This window comes from Microcaecilia unicolor, chromosome 11 (genome assembly GCF_901765095.1).
Source record: "Microcaecilia unicolor chromosome 11, aMicUni1.1, whole genome shotgun sequence".
NCBI classification, from domain to species: Eukaryota; Metazoa; Chordata; class Amphibia; order Gymnophiona; family Siphonopidae; genus Microcaecilia; species Microcaecilia unicolor.
In genome coordinates, this window is record NC_044041.1 from 200,713,064 (window position 1) to 200,733,708 (window position 20,645).

General features: G+C 44.3%; 1 protein-coding gene across 1 annotated transcript in view; it reads left to right on the forward strand.

The window, feature by feature from the left end:
- Positions 1-20,645, forward strand: part of GRIK3 (glutamate ionotropic receptor kainate type subunit 3) — a 292,810-nt gene that overhangs the window by 167,946 nt on the left and 104,219 nt on the right. Inside the window, exons 5-6 of the mRNA XM_030220007.1 lie at positions 2,492-2,545; positions 16,623-16,793. Coding sequence (XP_030075867.1) covers positions 2,492-2,545; positions 16,623-16,793 — 225 coding nt within the window. The remainder of the gene's footprint in view (positions 1-2,491; positions 2,546-16,622; positions 16,794-20,645) is intronic.

The window sequence follows — 20,645 nt, forward strand, 5'->3', positions numbered from 1 at the left end:
TTTCTCTCTCTCTCTCTCTCTCTGTCTCTTGTCTGTCACACACACACTCTCACTTTCTCTCTCTCTCTCTCTCTCTCTCCTGTCTGTCACACACACACTTTCTCTCTCTGTCTCTTGTCTGTCACACACATACTCTCACTTTCTCTCTCTCCTGTCTGTCACACACACACTCTCACTTTCTCTCTCTCTCTCTCTCTCTCTCTCTCTCTCCTGTCTGTGACACACACACTTTCTCTCTCTGTCTCTTGTCTGTCACACACACACTCTCACTTTCTCTCTCTCTCTCTCTCTCTCTCTCTCTCTCTCCTGTCTGTGACACACACACTTTCTCTCTCTGTCTCTTGTCTGTCACACACATACTCTCACTTTCTCTCTCTCCTGTCTGTCACACACACACTCTCACTTTCTCTCTCTCTCTCTCTCTCTCCTGTCTGTCACACACACACTTTCTCTCTCTGTCTCTTGTCTGTCACACACACACTGTCACTTTCTCTCTCTCTCTCCTGTCTGTCACACACACACTTTCTCTCTCTGTCTCTTGTCTGTCACACACACACTCTCACTTTCTCTCTCTCTCTCTCTCTCCTGTCTGTCACACACACACTTTCTCTCTCTGTCTCTTGTCTGTCACACACACACTCTCACTTTCTCTCTCTCTCTCTCTCTCTCCTGTCTGTCACACACACACTTTCTCTCTCTGTCTCTTGTCTGTCACACACATACTCTCACTTTCTCTCTCTCCTGTCTGTCACACACACACTCTCACATTCTCTCTCTCTCTCTCTCTCTCTCTCTCCTGTCTGTCACACATACACTCTCACTTTCTCTTTCTTGCACTTTCTCCCTCTCTCCTGTGTGTCACTGTCATTCTATCTCACTTTCTCTCTCTCTCTCTCTCTCTCTCTCTCTCTCTCACTTTCTCTCTGTGTTATATCAGGAAGCACTTCCTGAGATCACTCCTGAGTCTGACCCCCTTGGTCCTCATACAGTAACCCCTTCTTCTAACATGTTGCTTGCCACATGCAAAGCCCCATTTAACCTGCAACTTAAATGAACACATTCATGCTAAAAATTGATCCCAAGATAATCAGGACTATTTGTTTGTAGGATTTAGCAGTAATCAATAGAAATAAAACATGGAAAAGAAAATAAGATGATACCTTTTTTATTGGACATAATGTAAAGTTATGTCCAATAAAAAAAAGGTATCATCTTATTTTCTTTTCCATGTTTTAATTTGTTTTATTTCTATTGATTACCTTTAAATGTGGACTAACATGGCTACCACACCTCTCTACTTAGGACTTAGCATGAAGGTTGGTCTAGAGTTTTCCAGTATGTGAAATTAGTGAGCAGAAAGTGAACAGTATCCGGGCATTTTTGCAATCTGCTGGATGCAGTTTAAGGACTATTAGGAGGAACACAGGAAAACCAGATCCAGGAAGCCAACAGTGATCTGTACTGAAGCTGGTATAGGCACCAGTGTTGACCCCAGAATAGATTACAGATAAAGATGATTAAGACTCTGGCCCAGATGCATGAAAGACATTGGTAATTCCCGTTCCCTACCGATTCCATAGCAAATCGGTAGGGAACGGGAATGCATCAACGATAGGGAATGCAAATGAGCTACTCGTTGTAGCTCACTTGCATTCTCTAGTCCTTCGGTACCTGAGTCGGAGAATCGGGACGTCCCTTTAGATTAGGCTCCTCTTCCTGGTCTCTTCAGCCAATCAAAGCGGGCTTAGCTGGCTGTTGTCAGCGAAACGCGCTCTGATTGGCTGAAGAGACCAGGAAGAGGAGCCTAATCTAAAGGGACGTCCCGATTCTCCGGCAACCAGGAAAATAGAAAACTTTCGCTGTTGGAGGGGTAAGTGGCACGGCGAAGACTCTCAAGAAGGGGGAAAAAAAACACGAGCGCCGGCAGAACAAAAAACTGCAAAAAAAAAAAAAAAAAAAGACGTCTCTCAGAAGCGCAGGGAGAATACGTCCTTAAAGGACGCCCCTCACCTGCGCTCCCTGCTTTTTTTTTTTCTTTTTTGGGGGCCCTTTTCCTTTCCGATTCCCTCACAGGAGCCCTAACAAGAGGTCAGACATCTCGTTAGGGTTCCTACGGTAAGGGAATCGGAAAAACGGTAGTGCATCTCATTATAATAGCTTTTCAATCATTTGCATTCCGTTTTCGTTGCCTGCTACCGTGGCAGGGAAAATGCCCTTAGTGCATGCCCGGGGTGCACTACTTGCGTTTCAAACTGGCTGGAACCAGTTTAAAACGCAAGTTGTGGGCTCGTTAGGTTTTGTGCATCTGGGCCTCTGTCCCCAGGAATAATCAGCTTGGCTTATTTGCATATCCCATGGCTTTACAGTACACGTTGCTCCAAACTGGAATATATTTTCCTTCCTGCTGCTGTTGCTTATGGGTTATTTATTAATTTATTTTTTTGGCTTTGTCGTGGATTCTGATTGTTCTTTATTTTCTCTCCGTTTCAAGGCCATGGCAATGGGGATGATGACTGAATACTATCACTTCATTTTCACCACTCTGGTAGGTGACATCGGATCTTTCATTTCCTACTCTCAGCTTTTTCCGTTTACTCTAATGGGAGTTGTGCTTCTAAAGAAAACAGAAGTAAAGCGATTATTGTTACACACAGAATATGAAGTAGAAAAGATAAGGAAAATGGGAAAAGGCGGATGCGTCTCTGTCACCTGCATCCCCTCTCATTTGATTCATCCTCATCCTCATCCTCATGAACAACTTTATTTGATACACCCTAAAGTCATTAATAGGTCTAAGTGGATTACAATCTCAAAAAGAGGGCGAAAGGAGCATAAACAAAAAACAAGCAAAAGACTAGGGAACCACAGAAAGTAAAGTGTGTTACGCTTATTGTCAAAACAACAAATTAAGTGTAATTATAGCTAAAATAAACATTGAGGCACGCAATGAAGCAACTAAGTAGTAAACCTAAAACAAATCAGAGAAAATATTTCTTCACTCAACGTGTAATTAAACTCTGGAATTCATTGCCAGCGAATCTTAGCAGGGTTTAAAGAAGGTGTGGATAATTTCCTAAAAATAAAGTTCCTAAGCCATTATTAACATGAACTTGGGAAAATCCACTGCTTATTTCTATGATTAGCAGCATAAAATCTGTTTTAGTGTTTTGGGATCTTGCCAGGTACTTGTGACTTGGATTGGCCACGGTTGGAAATGGGGATACTGGGCTTGATGGACCTTTCACTCTGTCTCAGTATGGCTGTGCTTACGTTCTTATATATTAGCAGTTTCAAAATATATATAAACACTATCTTAAGTGGGGGTTATATGATAAGGAAGGAAAAATATGATTCTCATAGAGACATAATTGAACAAAATGGGTATTCCTGCTGAAGCCAGCTGCAGGCAGTGGTAAAGGCCAAAGTCTCAGAAATCAACCTGTAGGGGGTGGGGGAGGGAAAGACCTGGGTAACATCACATTTGAGTGCCTAAATTTACAGCAGCCTTGGACCTGGTGTAAGTTCAGTCATGTAAATGTGGAAGCAGTTATACACTACCCCCCAAGTAGGTTGCCCAAAGTTAGATGAGCAATTTTGGGTGTGGTTCGCAGATATTTCATGTGCAATTCCAAAGGGGGCATGACCAAGGGAGGTGCATGGGCGGCAGAATTTAGACACAGATTTATAGAATATTTCCATTTCCTCACCTAACTGACAGTAATTAGGTTCAGCGTTTACACCAGGTTTTGACAGGAGTAAATACTTATTTGTTTATTATTACATTTGTACCCAGCGCTTTCCCACTTAAAGCAGGTTCAATGCAGCTTACATAATAATATGGATTACAGAGTATTGATAGAGAAAATATAAGTTAATTATAGCAGAATAATAAAAGAGATAGGTAGGTAGAGATGGGGAAGGGTGAAGGGAGTAGGAGAGGGGGGTAGATGAGCAATGGAGCAATGGCGGAGGGGTAGAGGGGGCGGGAGGGGGATGGGACACGGAAAAAGTATAGGGAAATTTGGTGGCAGATGTAGTCTGGGTCATTGTCGTTGTCTTCTGGATATGTGTTGGGTAGAAGGGAACGTAGGATTAGTTTGGGTCATTTGGGTAGGCTTGCTTGAACAGATGGGGTTTTAGTGCTTAAAGGCAGTTCCATGCGCTTACCCCCTAATTCTTTAAGTCGCCAAAAGTTGTGCACACAATTTAATTGAATAACAATGCAATTAGTGCCAATAATTGACTTTTTAACAAGCAATTATTGGTGCTAATTGAAATCAATTTGTATGCATGTAAATTTCGACACTTGCCCATGGATTCTATATAGCAAGTCTAGAGATCTGCACCAAAATCCAAGCGTATTCTGTAGCAGCATGCTCAATTTAATTGACTTAACAAGTCAATCAGAGCACTAATTGGCAATAATTAGAATTTACGTGCACAACTCCCTAAGCATATTTTGTAATGCACTAAGCCTAAATTTTAATGTGTGCAGGCAAAAAGGGGGGCGTTTATGGGTGGAAAAATGGCAGTTTTGTTGGCATTCCAAAATTTACATACGTTGTTATAGCGTATGGCCCTCAGCGCCTAAATGTACACACTGGAATTTGCGCCATGCTATCGTTGGTGTAAATGGAGGCGCATATATTTAGGCATTGGATTATCAACTAAGCATATTCTATATACTGTGCCTAAATCTAGTCGCCGCTTATAGAATTTGCTTAGGCGAAATGTTTTCCGCATGGGATTTTCTAGGTGCCATATATAGAGAGTGGCCTTTGATCCACGCCTGAATTTTAAATGCACTTCCCAGAAAAGGGGGCATAGAAATGGGGAGGGTCTTGTGTGTTTCGGGGCGATGCATGAGGGTGGATTCGAGTTACATGCGCAATTATGAGGCAGGGGCATTTGCACCACATTTTCATTTGTGCAAGTCGATGACCCCTGCACTTAAGCACTGTACTATAAACTGCACTTAATTTTAGGCACAGCTTTTAGAATAGCGCTTAAGCGGGCTTTTTTTGCGCATCATCCCGGCGCTTAACTTTGGCCACCATTTACTGAATCTGCTCCTATGCAAATTAGATGCATCAGTACAGAATAGACTTAAGTGCTTTGCTGACACTTTCACAAGGAAGTATACACTTGTGGGCATAGGTGCTAGTATTGTAGACTTTCATTTACACAAGAGGCACCGAAATGCTTGTGCCAAGATTATAGAACTGCCCGTCACCTACCTGAGGGGCATTTTTACTAAGCCATGTGTGTGCCAATTTGGAATTACCACTTGGCTACCGCGTGGCTCATGCAGTGATTTCATTTTGGCGCGCATCCGCTACGCGCGTCCGAAAATAAATTTTCTGACGCGTGTCAGCTATGTGCGTCAGGTGGCATGTGATGCTCATAGGTCATTACCACCCGGTCAATGCCTGAGACCTTACCACTAAGTCAATGGCCGGCGGTAAGGTCTCGGACCCAAAATGGACATGCGCCAATTTTTACTTTGCCGCACGTCCATTTTCGGCAAACATTTTCAAAAGGCATTTTTTTACAGGTGTGCTGAAAAATGGATCTGCGCGCGCGCCCAAGACCCGCGCCTACACTACTGCAGGCCATTTTTCAGTAAAAAGATCCCTGAGAGACCTAGCATGTCACCCAATAACTTTATTTGAAAGAAGAAAAATATTTGTTCCCTTGGTGGATAGAAAAGTTCTGTAGAATCGGTGTCCCCAACCTTCACGTCAGCGGGCAATAATGTTCCACAGCCTCTCAATGAGATACATCTTTTCACTTTTAGCCCTCCAATTAAATCCATGTTTGCCGTATATCTGCAGCTGAGTGTTCCCCAGTGTTCTCATCCTTCCCACTCAGCTGTGGAGAATTACTGCTTTTAATACAAAGAGACCGGAAATGTATTGGCTTGTTTTGTTTTTCTCGCATTCAAATTACTCATCTTGAAATTAACTTCCATAACTCGTCCCGGAGTTAACTTCTGTTTTCATTAAATCCGCCGGGTAGAGGATGCATTTCCTGGTGATTACTGTTGCTATTATTAGTCACTCTTGGACAAGCATTGTTGAGTTACGCATGGCATTAAAAACCATGTACCTCTTACTCATTAGGAAGATTCCGCAGCAGCGTGAAAGTTTGAAAATATTGTGATTCCTATTTTTCAAATCCACATGACATTTTAATTACTGCTGCTGTTATTATCTATTCTGGGCAGCTTTAAGCACTCCCCAGATTACCCGCTTTAATCAGCTTCTGCTGAGAATACAGTGTATTTCATGTACAGGGAAGCCTGGAGCTGAAAGAGAGAATTATAATAATTTAATAGATAAGCAACCACCATTAATGCCACTTTCTTAGAGTAACAGTTATACCATGGGAAAGGTATTTTAATCTGTCACTCCTGGAGGCTATGTTTTCCTAGCTTGTATCACATGTACTTCTGGTTGGTACATTAGCAAACTCATGGGGTGCTAATGAATTAGTCTGTTGTGTTGCATTGAATGTTTCTAAAAGGTCCCCAGTCAATAGCTGATACATTGTGTCAACATTTGGCATGAAATGCATCAACTTTTTGCCAAACAGCAGGGCTGAATACAGTTCAACTGAATGAGAAACTTTTTACTTTTTTTTTTAAATACGGAGTCTGAAACTGACACTGATCTTGTGTTTTGAAGCTGGGATTATAGGAGTTGTTTTTTGCAGTGGAGAACTGGCATGTCTGAGAGACAGGTTTTAACTGCAGGGTAATTTAAGGGAATTTCGATCTGCATGCGATTCATTTAGCCAGAAACTTCTAAAACTGGTCGGGCATCATGTCAAGTTTTGTAGTTACAGTATGCTCCTTGGCTATGTAATCCGGGGGGGGGGGGGGGGGGGGGGGGAAGGGTTGCTGGCCTAGCTTGTGTCTCGGACTCAAATTAAAACAGCCTTGCTTGCAAAATGTGTGTATTGGGCAAGAGGGGTTCAAGGTTTAGAGAAGTTCATTGACACACAGAAACAGAAGCCTGCGCAGCCTTCTACATGGAATGTTGCTAGTGGAATAGCAACATTCCATGTAGAATCTCCAGTAGTAGCAACATTCCATGTAGAATCTCCAATAGTAGCTATTTTATTTTTGTTACATTTGTACCCTGCGCTTTCCCACTCATGGCAGGCTCAATGCGGCTTACATGGGGCAATGGAGGGTTAAGTGACTTGCCCAGAGTCACAAGGAGCTGCCTGTGCCTGAAGTGGGAATCAAACTCAGTTCCTCAGTTCCCCAGGACCAAAGTCCACCACCCTAACCACTAGGCCACTCCTCCACTGTTGCTACTGTTTGAGATTCTACATGGAATGTTGCTATTCCACTAGCAACATTCCATGTAGAAGTCGGCCCTTGCAGATCACCAATGTGGCCGCGCAGGCTTCTGCTTCTGTGAGTCTGACGTCCTGCACGTACGTGCAGGACGTCAGACTCACAGAAACAGAAGACTGCGCAGCCTTCTACATGGAATGTTGCTAGTGGAATAGCAACATTCCATGTAGAATCTCCAATAGTAGCAACATTCCATGTAGAATCTCCAATAGTAGCTATTTTATTTTTGTTACATTTGTACCCTGCGCTTTCCCACTCATGGCAGGCTCAATGCGGCTTACATGGGGCAATGGAGGGTTAAGTGACTTGCCCAGAGTCACAAGGAGCTGCCTGTGCCTGAAGTGGGAATCGAACTCTCAGTTCCTCAAGTTCCCCAGGACCAAAGTCCACCACCCTAACCACTAGGCCACTCCTCCACTGTTGCTACTATTTGAGATTCTACATGGAATGTTGCTATTCTTCCATGTAGAGGTCGGCCCTTGCAGATCACCAATGTGGCTGCGCAGGCTTCTACATGGAATGTTATGTTGCTAGTGGAATAGCAACATTCCATGTAGAATCTCCAATAGTAGCAACATTCCATGTAGAATCTCCAATAGTATCTATTTTATTTTTGTTACATTTGTACCCTGTGCTTTCCCACTCAAGGCAGGCTCAATGCGGCTTACATAGCAACAATATAAATAATTACAAAGTCGCAAGAAGAATACACAGTTTGTGGTAAACACAAAACTAATGGGGTTAACGGAAAGTAAGTTAAACATAGAAGGAATTAGATTCCGAAGGAAATGAGCGTTGGGAGGTAGGCGTAGAAAGATGGAAAGGAATGGATATGGGGTAGCAGAAAGGATAATGAGGCGTTTTTGATGCACCTGAGTGATTTGAGGAGTGATTTATTAAGGATGTCTTTCGTAGGCTTTGTTGAAGAGAGATGTGTCTTCAAAGATTTGTGAAAGCTGGTTAGATTGTCCATATTTTTCAGGGCCAGGGTAATGCGTTCCAGATCTGTGTGCTTTTATACGCAAAAGTATCGGCGTATGATTGTTTGTATTTGTGACCAATGCCCAAGAAAAACCTTACAGAAACTTTAACAACATTTTAAAAATTTTGTTGCACATCCTCAGAAGCTTGACTAGCTGAGATTGACATTTTGAAAGCTAAGTAGCCTATTATACATATCTTTAAAAAAAATTGGATCAAATGGTGAAAAGGCAGTGTATGCAATTGAAAGGTTATATGCATTCAGCTAGCCAAGCTTCTGAGGGGATCCACAACAAAAATTTTAAATATGTGTTAAAGATTTAGATAAGGGTTTCTTTTTTCTTTTTGGCATTGCTGACAACTGCTAAGTAGATGTAGATGCTGGAATAGTGTCTTTATTCTTTAAGTACACACATCTCGGGTACTGCAAAGTTTGCAGGTGGGCATTACGTATGGAGTGAGTCTGGGTGGACGAAGGCTGAGGCTCCTGCCAGGTTAAATTGTCTTGGCTGGCTCTGCCACTGATATTCAGCAATTCTTACATAAGTATTGCATTCTAGGAAAGACCAAAGGTCCATCGAGCCCAGCATCCTGTTTCCAACAGTGGCCAATCCAGATCACAAATATCTGGCAAGATCCCAAAAAAGTACAAAACATTTTATACTGCTTATCCCAGAAATACTGGATTTTCTCCAAGTCCACTTAATAACGGTGTAAGGACTTTTCCTTTAGGAAGCTATCCAAACCTTTTTTAAACTCCGCTAAGCTAACCGCCTTTACCACATTCTCTGGCAACAAATTCCAGAGTTCAATTACACGTTGAGTGAAGAAACATTTTCTCCGATTTGTTTTAAATTTACTACTTTGTAGCTTCATCGCATGCCCCCTAGTCCTAGACGCTTCATGTCTACCCTTTCAACTCCACTCATTATTTTATAGACCTCTTATCATATCTTCCCTCAGCCGCCTTTTCTCGAAGCCGAAGAGCCCTAGCCGCTTTAGCCTTTCCCCATAGGGAAGTCGTCCCATCCCTTGTATCATTTTCGTCGCCCTTCTCTGCACCTTTTCTAATTCCTCTATATCTTTTTTGAGATGCGGCAACCAGAATTGAACACAATATTCAAGGTGCGGTCGCGCCATGGAGCGATACAAAGGCATTATAACTTCCTCATTTTTGTTTTCCATTCCTTTCCTAATAATACCTAACAGGATTAAAAAAAAAAAAACACCTAGAAAATCTACCTGGGGATCTAGAATCTGCCAACTAATTTAGACTTGTTTTGTGCTTAGTGTGACAATATATATACTGGGATAGTGGGAGCCAAGAGGTGCATTAAGATAGAGCAGTCTATGTAACTAAAAGAAACTCCCATGCAGACTGACTGCCAACAAGAGGCATTTTGGTCAGCTGCCAGCCCAGCGAAGGGTACATGATTTCTCTCTTCTTTAACAGCACAAAGGTCACTTTTCTTCATTTGCAGACTGAGTATCTTGACCTTAATATCATAACGGCTTTTATCTCTTGTCTGATAGCAATCTGCAAATTAACATTACGAATTCAGCCTCCACTTGTACAAGGCCACTGATAACATGGAGAGAGAGAGCGATGCCTCCTGGCACAGAGAGAGCCAAAAGCTTAGCAAACTGCTGCATAATTCATTTGGCTGCACAGAGAGAAATAGGTCATTATTTCAGGCATATTGATGTTCTGGTAGGAAGAGGCTGGTCCCTTGTATTCATCCGTAAAATACAGTTTGGCGAAAGCGCCACTGAAATAAAAGTTCTAAGTGGACAAATATGGGCTGGAAGATGAGCCGTGAATAAAATGACCTCTGCTGTTTTTTTTTTTATTTTAATAAGGCTTTTTGCTTTTCAATTGTAGTCATTAGAATGTTATTAATGATTTATTCCATTGGATATTTGCTGTTTTACTGAGCCGTATTATTTAATTTAATTTATTTGTTGAATTTGTATCCCACATTTTCACACCTTTTTGCAGGCTCAATATGGCTTACATATTACCGTTAACGGCGTTAGCCGATTCCGGTCTGAACAAATACAAGGTGATATTATGGTAGATAAGGTACATGTATGGTAGGTACAATTGGGGGAGGGGGAATTTAGGGAGGGAGGGAAGAGGAGTCAGGTCATGTCCATTACGTTCTTTGGTTACTTCGTGTCTCAGGTGTCCATGTATTTTTATGTTGGGTCGGTGGGGTATGCTCTTTTGAACAGGTCTGTTTCAGAATTTCAGGTGGTCTGGCATAGTTTTTACTGCTTTTGGCAGTGCGTTCCATAGTTGTGCGCTTAAGCAGGAAAAGCTGGACACGTAGGTGGATTTGTATTTGAGTCCTTTGTTGCTTGGGTAGTGGAGGTTTAGGTACAATCGTGCAGATTTTGTGGTGTTTCTGGTTGGCAGGTCGATGAGGTCTGTCATGTATCCAGGTGCCTCACCGTAAATAATTTTATGAACAGTCGTGCAGATTTTGAAGGTGATACGTTCTTCCATTGGTGGCCAATAATTGTAATTGGTCTTGGTCATTTCCACGTGTATGCTTGTATTTTAGAGGGCTAGTTATAAACATGTTTGAAGGGAATAATGCACAATTTTTACCTCTCAGTGCACATTATACGTTCAAATTGTGCTTTACTTTACTGCACAACATGTTAGATTAAGGGTACTGCGGGCTACCTCATAATGAGATTCAAAGCATGCAAATGCATGCAGAAATCCTCACTGCTTTGTAAATCGAATAGCTCAGCTTGTATTAAACTCCACAAGCTGTGTTGTTCTAGGAAAAATAATGCCAATTTAATGCTGATGTTATTATTCTCACATCGAAGTATTGGGCTGCCGACAAGTAGCTTGATGCTCCCAAGTGCCATCTTAAAGGGGCCAACATGACAAAAATGGCAATTGGTCTGGGACCCTCACCCACCCCCAAGCAAACCCCCCTGAAGATGTCTGCTAAAGACACACCAATGTTTAAGGGGTCAAACCCAGCTTTCAACCCCCCTCTTTGACCAATAATCTTTGCTTAGCCAGAGGTCCAGGTGCAAAAGTGACTCCCCCAGTAGCTTCTGCAACTGCCAGCGCCAGGTTCAAAATAAAACCCACAACCCCTAGTGGTAATCTTATGGGGCCCGATAGTCAGCCGGTGGTGGGCAGCACAGTGGTTTGCCCGTTGCCAGTGCTAACTCTGGATATTCAATGCTGGGCCATTTCTGGCAAGCGACATTGAATATTCAGGTTCTCACTGGCCAGCTAGCGCATGCCCGGTTAATCTGATATACAACACTAAGTACATAAGCGCTGCCATGCTGGGAGAAGACCAAAGGTCCATCAAGCCCAGCACTCTGTCTCCGACAGCAGCCAATCCAGGCCCCAAGAACTTGGCAAAAACCCAAAATTTAATAATGATCAATGGACTTTTCCTTCAGGAATCTGTCCAGACCCCCCTTTAAACTCAACAAGGCCAGCTGCCATCACTACCTTCTCCGGCAATGAGTTCCAGAGTCTAACTACGCGCTGATTAAAGAAAACTTTCCCCGATTTGTTTTAAACCTACCACATTTAATTTCATCTTGTGGTCCCCTGGTTCTATTATTGTTAGAAAGTGTAAACAACGCTTCACATCTGTCCGCTCTACCCCACTCATTATTTGTAAACCTCTATCATATCACCTCTCAGCCTCCTTCTCTCCAGGCTAAAGAGTCCTAGCCGTCTTAACCTCTCCTCATAGGGTAGTTGTCCCATCCCTTTTATCCCTTTTGTCACCCTTCTCTGCACCTCCAATTCCTTTATATCTTTTTTGAGATGAGGCGACCAGAACTGAACACAATACTGCAGGTGCGGTCGCACCATGGAGCGATATAACGGCATTATAACATCCTCATGCTTGGTTTCCATCCCTTTTCTAATAATACTCAACATTCTGTTTGCCTTCTTAGCCGCTGCGGCACTTAGAGCTGAAGATTTCAATGTCCTATCCACGATGACTCCCAAATCCCTTTCTTGGTCCGTAACTCCTAAAGCGGAACCTTGCATGACATAGCACTAACCAAGCATTGGCTATTGCGTAAAGATAGGACAGCTATTTATACGGTCCTATCTATATGTTAATCTTGCCTGGTCAGCATTGAATATCGAGGCTTAACTTTGACCTGCCCCCAAGAAAGCTGACTCGTGGTTACACACTAGCCATGAATATTCATCAGAGATAACCGGTTATTTCCTCCTCAATATTCATGGATAGCCGGTTATCTGTGATTTAACCAGTCAGTAGTCATTGCCTACCGGTTAAATCGTTTTGAATATCGGGAGGATGGTACTTATATGGCAATTTGATCACTAGGGGTTGTACCACTAGATGTCATGGGCATCTAGACACCTAGCCCACTAGTAATTACTTCAGTTAGGCCCAGAAGGACCTACAGTGGGTTGAGAGGAGTCCAGGTTGGCCTTCGGGGGGGGGGGGGGGGTAGGGGGAAGGCATCTATACTGATATATCTTTGGAACAGGAGGGGGGAGATCATGCTGAAGGTTCCATCAGATTGTGCATGACTCTTAAGAGAAGCTCCCCAGGAGCATCCACCTACACCTCTGCAGGAGGTGGATCCAGAGCCCAAAGTGGGGGGCACATTTTAGCCAGCCTCCCCTCCCCTGCTGACCCTCCTGCCGCCGCTGCCGCCACCAACACAAGATACCTTTGCTGGTGGGGGTCCCCAACCCCCCACCAGCTGAAGCGTTTATCTGTCCCGCGCTGGTCTTGCACTTGCCTCCTCTCCTGTTTTCAGCACGCCATGCACTGCACGCTCACTTTAATGAAACTGAGCATGTGTGAGCATGCTCAGTTTCATTAAAACAAGAGCATGCGCGGCGTGACTGGAAACAGGTGAGGAGGCAAGTGCGAGACCAGCGCGGGGCAGATAAATGCTTCAGCTGCTGGGGGTTGGGGTCGGGGACCCCTGCCAGCCAAACTGAGGACCCCAGAGCTCCCCATAGCTACGCCACTGGGCCCGATACTCCCAGTAGACTAAAATATCACAGCTTGTGAGGTTGATAAGTTGTATTATTCCTTTACGGTGGGAGTCACTAATCTGCAGAACCATGTGGTAAACAATGCCATATTTTACCTCAGCTTATTTATTTTCCCCTCTTAATGTTGTTGTATCATTTTCTTTATTTGTTTGTTGCTTTATACTTGTTTCTTACATGCTTACTACTGTACTATGCATTTATTTATTTATTTGTGGCATTTATACCCCGCTCTTTCCCGCTCAATGCAGCTTACATAGCATGTTACAAAGTATCCCAGAGATAATACAGGGATGGAAACAATGTATCAAAGCGATGACAAAGAATCATAGAGATAATACAGGGGTATATTTGTATTATTGTATTATTACAGGGGTACTGTGCTGTGTAAGCCACATTGAGCCTGTAACTAAGTGGGAAAATGTGGGATATAAATGTGTTAAATACATAAATAAAAAGGCAAGCTAGAAATTGAATGAAAACGAATAAATAATGCAATGTAATTCACATCTTGTACATATTGAACACAAGATGCTGGAAGTTGAGCAAATTGTCCTTAAAATAAGTCACATTTTGGGGAAATTGCCAATACCAAATGGAAGCCCCACCTCCCACTCACCCGCCCACATTCATTCACACAGTCATAAGCACAGTTTTAATTATTTGCTATGGAATAATTTACTGAGGAAACCAGCGTCTAAAATATCTTACCTACATTTTCCAGGGTTCTCATTTAGATCAAGAGATTTTTGTTTTCATATTTATTGCATGAACACCTTAATTTCCGTGAAGAAATTGAAGTGTGTTCTATAACATTGTGCATAGGTTGATTGGTTAACCGGCCAATCAGCGCCGTCAATTGGATGTTAACAAGAAATGATGGAGGAGTGGCCTAGTGGTTAGGGTGGTGGACTTTGGTCCTGGGGAACTGAGGAACTGAGTTCGATTCCCACTTCAGGCACAGGCAGCTCCTTGTGACTCTGGGCAAGTCACTTAACCCTCCATTGCCCCATGTAAGCCGCATTGAGCCTGCCATGAGTGGGAAAGCGCGGGGTACAAATGTAACAAAAATAAAATAGATACTATTGGAGATTCTACATGGAATGTTGCTACTATTGGAGATTCTACATGGAATGTTGCTATTCCACTAGCAACATTCCATGTAGAAGGCTGCGCAGGCTTCTGTTTCTGTGAGTCTGACGTCCTGCACGAGAAGGCTGCGCAGGCTTCTGTTTCTGTGAGTCTGACGTCCTGCACATACGTGCAGGACGTCAGACTCACAGAGGCAGAAGCCTGCGCGGCCACATTGGTGATCTGCAAGGGCCGACTTCTACATGGAATGTTGCTAGTGGAATAGCAACATTCCATGTAGAATCTCAAATAGTAGCAACAGTGGAGGAGTGGCCTAGTGGTTAGGGTGGTGGACTTTGGTCCTGGGGAACTGGGTTTGATTCCCACTTCAGGCACAGGCAGCTCCTTGTGACTCTGGGCAAGTCACTTAACCCTCCATTGCCCCATGTAAGCCGCATTGAGCCTGCCATGAGTGGGAAAGCGCAGGGTACAAATGTAACAAAAATAAAATAGATACTATTGGAGATTCTACATGGAATGTTGCTACTATTGGAGATTCTACATGGAATGTTGCTATTCCACTAGCAACATTCCATGTAGAAGGCTGCGCAGGCTTCTGTTTCTGTGAGTCTGACGTCCTGCACGAGAAGGCTGCGCAGGCTTCTGTTTCTGTGAGTCTGACGTCCTGCACGTACCACAGAAGCAGAAGCCTGCGTGGCCACATTGGTGATCTGCAAGGGCCGACTTCTACATGGAATGTTGCTAGTGGAATAGCAACATTCCATGTAGAATCTCAAATAGTAGCAACAGTGGAAGAGTGGCCTAGTGGTTAGGGTGGTGGACTTTGGTCCTGGGGAACTGAGGAACTGAGTTCGATTCCCACTTCAGGCACAGGCAGCTCCTTGTGACTCTGGGCAAGTCACTTAACCCTCCATTGCCCCATGTAAGCCGCATTGAGCCTGCCATGAGTGGGAAAGCGCAGGGTACAAATGTAACAAAATAAAATAAATAAATAAATGATCAGCATCAATTGGCATTAATCAAGATTTGCACGCACGATTCACTAAGCGTATCCTACAATGTGGTGCGCTTACATTCTAAGTTGCATAGTTGAAAAGAGTTGTGGCCATGGGTGGGGCGTAGGCATTTCTAAAATCTATGTGTGTTGTTATAGAATACACCCAATCTGCGTCTAATTTAGGCATCGGGGTTTATGCCAAGTAAAACATAGCATAATTAGCCGTGGCTAAATTAGGTCACGCGGAGAGGCATTCAGTGTATTCTACATGTGGTGCAGAAATTGAAGCCTATTCTATAAAATATAGGCGTACTTTAGAGAATATGCTTGGGCAGGGGGTGGGGGGTCAGCATGGAATTTTCAGGTGCCATATATAGAATCTAACCCTTAGTGACATTCTCAGTATAAATTTAGACACTCAGCCCTAGTAAATTTTCAAAGAGACCAATTTATTGCCCTGCATCGATCTTTTCTGGTGCCCATTTTTTAGCATGATAGAATCCAACCCATATCTGTTAAACTTAGAAGCAAAGACTCTATTGAATATTGGACCCCATATAAATTAATGGAGTTGGACTAGACCAGGCACTGGAGTTGTGTGGTTCTGACTTTGCTTAGATTGCACTGCAGTGGCGTAGCCAAGGGTGGCCCGGGACGGGCCCAGGCCCACCCAGTAGCAGCACACCTTTGATGTGACTGGCAGGGATCCATCCCCAAACCCCACCAGCCGAAAACTCCCAACAACTGTCCCTCCTGCATACCAGCCTTCCCTCTGATGTATTCCCGCCTATGCGGAAACAGGAAGTTGCATCAGAGGGAAGACTGTGGGGCCAACACGAGCAGTGTGTATTAGTTGCTGCTCGCTGCCAGTGAAAATCTGCTATTTAAAAGGTATGCGGGGGAGGGGGGATGTTTGAGAGACCATATGGCGTGCAGGCGAGAGAGGGCGAGACCATATCACTTATGGGACAAGGCGGAGTTCTTCTGCCCACCCATCTTGGGCCCAGGCCCACCCAAAACTGGGTGTCTGGCTACGCCCCTGTTGCACTGCAGATATTTCTCTGCCTGAAAATTAAATAAGAGAGGTGGGAAATGAACAGAAGAAAAATGTTGCAAAATGCTTAAAGTGGTCTTTCCTTCTTTTTAAGGACCTTTATGCATTAGATCTGGAGCCCTATCGCTACTCTGGAGTGAACCTAACTGGGTTTCGTATCCTGAACATGGAGAATCCCTACGTGGCTGCCATTGTTGAAAAGTGGTCTATGGAGCGGCTACAAATAGTGCCCAGGCCCGATGGTCTTCTGAGTGGAGTTATGACGGTGCGAGAATTATTTTGTGACCATCCTCGTGGTTAAATCGAGTGGACAACCTGAGTAGGATTTGTTTCAAAGTGATGTTTCTTATTTAAGCCAGAATTACATGGGTGTAGGCAGGAATTAGTAGACTAATCTATGGCTTCTCTAAGGAGTCGACGTTCAGTTGGTTTAAGTGGGTAAGAGAGGTTCCTGCCAGCTTAAACCATGATGAACAGGCCATCCACAGATATTCAGCACCTCTGAAAATCCGGTGTGACTGCTGAGGCATTGGTCTGGTTAGCGCCGGGGCAGTCCGAGGCGGGAGTCATTTTTATTAAAATGTGTGATATGAGCCAACAAATGATTCAAAAATCAGGGGAAAAGGCCAAATGAACCAACCATTTTCCCCATGTGCTCAACCGTAGTATCAATGCCATAGGCTTGGCCTGTGAATTTTGAGTTTGATCATCTGACTCATTCTCTACGCGGTTCACTGTTTGGTATCTCTGCTGATGCCTTAGGAAACCTTCTGTGTTCCAGCCATGGTCACGCCGTTTCCTGGTTTAAGTCCCTCCCTTTGAGATTGCTAGATACAACTTACGTGCCAAGTGGGAAGAAGGATTTTTGCAGTGACTGGCCACCCAGAGAGAAGTGGAATGGATGGATACATAGAGGGGCAATTGTATGCACTGGGGCCGAGGTAGGTGCCACTTAGGCATGTCAAAGGCAGGGGCGTAGCTAGGTGGGGGCATGGGCCCCCACAGATTTAGCCCTGGCCCCCTGTACCTTTGCGCCTTAGTTTTATTCAGCGCAGGTCTCCAGCACGTTCACTAATCTGTGCTGTGTGTCCTGACTGACGTCCTGCATGACGTCAGTCAGGACTCACAGCACAGAACAGTGAACGCGCCGGAGATCGGCGCTGAATAAGGCTGGCGGGGGTTGGGGACCCCCGCCAGTAAAGGTACCTGGTGGCGGCAGGGGTCGAAGGTGCGGGGGGGGGAGGGTCGGCGGCTGGGGGAGGCAGGCTAAAATGTGCCCCCCTCCCAGCAAGGTCTGGCTACGCCCCTGGTCAAAGGCACCATTAATTGACAGGCAGCTGTGTGCATTAGGTGCCACTCTATAAGGTAGTGCATAAGTGCCATACTCCCCCTCTCCCCCCGATATTCAAAAGGATTTAACCAGCCAGGATTGGGCACCTGGCTGGTTAAATGTCTCATAACCGGCTATCCAACAATATTCAGGGGATAGCTGGCTATCTTTGCCAGTTAGCAGCTTAATGGTTATATCAAGCGATATAACCAGCTATCTGCCAATTTCAGTCCCACTTTAGCGGCTATATTTAGCCGCGTGATTACATGGGATATCTTTGGCCGGTTTGAACATAACCGGCTAAGTCTGAATATCGACTTAGTCGGTTATGTTCAAACTGGCCAAAACTAAAATAGATATTCTGGTCACTAGAACTGGCCTAGCGTTGAGTATCCAGGTTTAGCACTGATCGCGGGAATGGTCTAGGCTAAATCAGACAGTCTGAATATCGGCCCCATAGTACCTAACTGTGAGGGGGAGTACATGTAGGTAGAGCATGGGCAGGCCATGGAGGGTGTCTCCCAGGTACCCACATAGTTCATAGAATTCTCTAAACTGCGTATGTCACTTGGCGCAACCAACTTATGCCTGCTGGTTGACATGGCACAAGAGGGCAACACCTACACATGGGTGCACCAATGCTGACACCCACTATTATTCTATAATGAACCTTGGTGCTGAGCTCTGCAGGTCAGGGGGGAGGAGAAGACGTCTTAACGGATAAGCTGAATAGGGTCAGGAATACTTAGGGATGATATATGTTATAACCAAGACTCTCATCGTGTTTAGCTGCCTATATGGTTCGCATGGTGAAGATTTGACAATCAGTGTTTAAGCATGGGTGACTGGGGCATGCAGGTATTTAGCTGTCGTCATTTACTGCGTTACTGTGTATTCTAGATCTGGTACTAAATGCATGGCATTGGGGCACCTGGACTGAGATGCCAATTTATAGAATTGCCGTCATAAGCCCTTCTCAATCAAGCACCAACGAGTGTAGGCTTTCTTGAGCAATGAGGAGCCATAACCAGGAGAGCTATGACAAGAAGCTCAAAGGCGGAAGCGGGTTCCTCATAGCCCAAACACGTTCAAGAATGCCCTGTTCCATCCACCTGCTCCTTTGGAGGTTACGGGTGGGGGGTGGGGGGGGCAAGAATATACCTTTTCCTTCATTAGGACAACCTCAGTAACCAAAGCAGAGCATTGTCACTTGGTTTCATAAGGGGAAGGTGGGGTGGGGGGGGGGAGGGAATGGGACTTAATACACTGCCTTTCTGTGGTTTTTCCAACTACATTCAAAGCGGTTTACATTATATACAGGTCCTTATTTGTACCTGGGGCCATTGAGAGTTAAGTGACTTGCTCAGAGTCACAAGGAGCTGCAGTGGGAATTGAACCCAGTTCCTCAGGATCAAAGTCCGCTCCACTAACCACTAGGCTACTCCTCCACTCTATTGCCTCTAATGCATATTCAGGTTGAACAATGCAAGGGAAGTTTGCAAAATACTTTATCCAAATACAGTGACTGTCTGTCTGAAAACTGATCTCCCTCAATGGGAGCCATTTTATGACAGAAATCCACCAATTGTTGGCCTATTTATTAAGACAACCTAGGAACTGATGTGTCTGTATAAAAAAGGCTCCTAGATTAATCCCCGGTAGTGTACAACTTTTCTCACACAAATTGATACTTGCTTAATGTGTGAATGTACCTGATGTGGGGCAATTTAATAACGTCATTTTATTGCATATGTGGCGGATTACATATTGCAGCAGGCGTAAAAGTACGCGCCATGGCATGAACATATGAACTTTTACTGCAGGTATTGCCAGGAACACAGTCTGCATGCATTGATTGTAAATATGCTAATCAATATGCATATTTGCATATTATAGACATTTACACCTATCCCTGGGTCTCCTTACACACCCCTGCCACCCCCAACATCATCACATCATTCCCTACCTCCAACGTTCCCAATTCTTTATGTGGGCCCTGGTGGTCTAGATGAATCAAAAATGATGCCCAAGTGCTCCAGGTCTCTTCTGCCCTGGGTTAAAAATGGTGGCTTTAACTCCTAGTGGCAGTCTTGTGGAATGACCATTAGGGGTTAAGTGGCAAAATAAGGACTTTTTCTGCAGTGTTGGGAGTAGATGCAATGTTGGGTGGGTGTTGGGTACTTCAATGCTATTTCAGAGAGGGTTTTTTTTTGGGGGGGGGGGGGAGAGGGACTACAATGCTATGTCAAGAGGTGTTGGTGGGGAAGGTGGTGCTGTCAGCGTTGTACCTGCTCCTTCAAGCTGGCACTTTTGCTTGCCACATGCCAAGCTTTTAGCCAACACTTGTTCCCTCTTGTAAAATGGGGAATTCATGTCTTTCATTTTGGCCCACCAAATGCACATCCTATCCCCGTTCAAAACAACACCCCCTTGAAATCAGTATATGATGTAGATCTCTAAGTTCAAATAGTGGCTTTTGAAAATCACCATTTGCGCAGGTAGCTAATTACATGTGTAAGTGCTGCTTCCAAAGTAACACCCTTAGGTTGCATTTTCAACTTCCCACGCTATTTTTCATGAAATAAAGAGCTTCCCCCCCCCCCCCCAAAAAAAAAACGCAGGTACAAAAGTTCATAAGTGCTTTGTTCTTGCAGGAAATGTCAAAGTGAAAGCAGGGTCCGGTTTAGCCATAGACAATACACAAACTGCTCAGGGTGCCAGATCTTGAGGGCACCAAATACCCAAGTCAAAGAGGAGCCTGTAGATGTTCACTGTAGGGTCATGCAT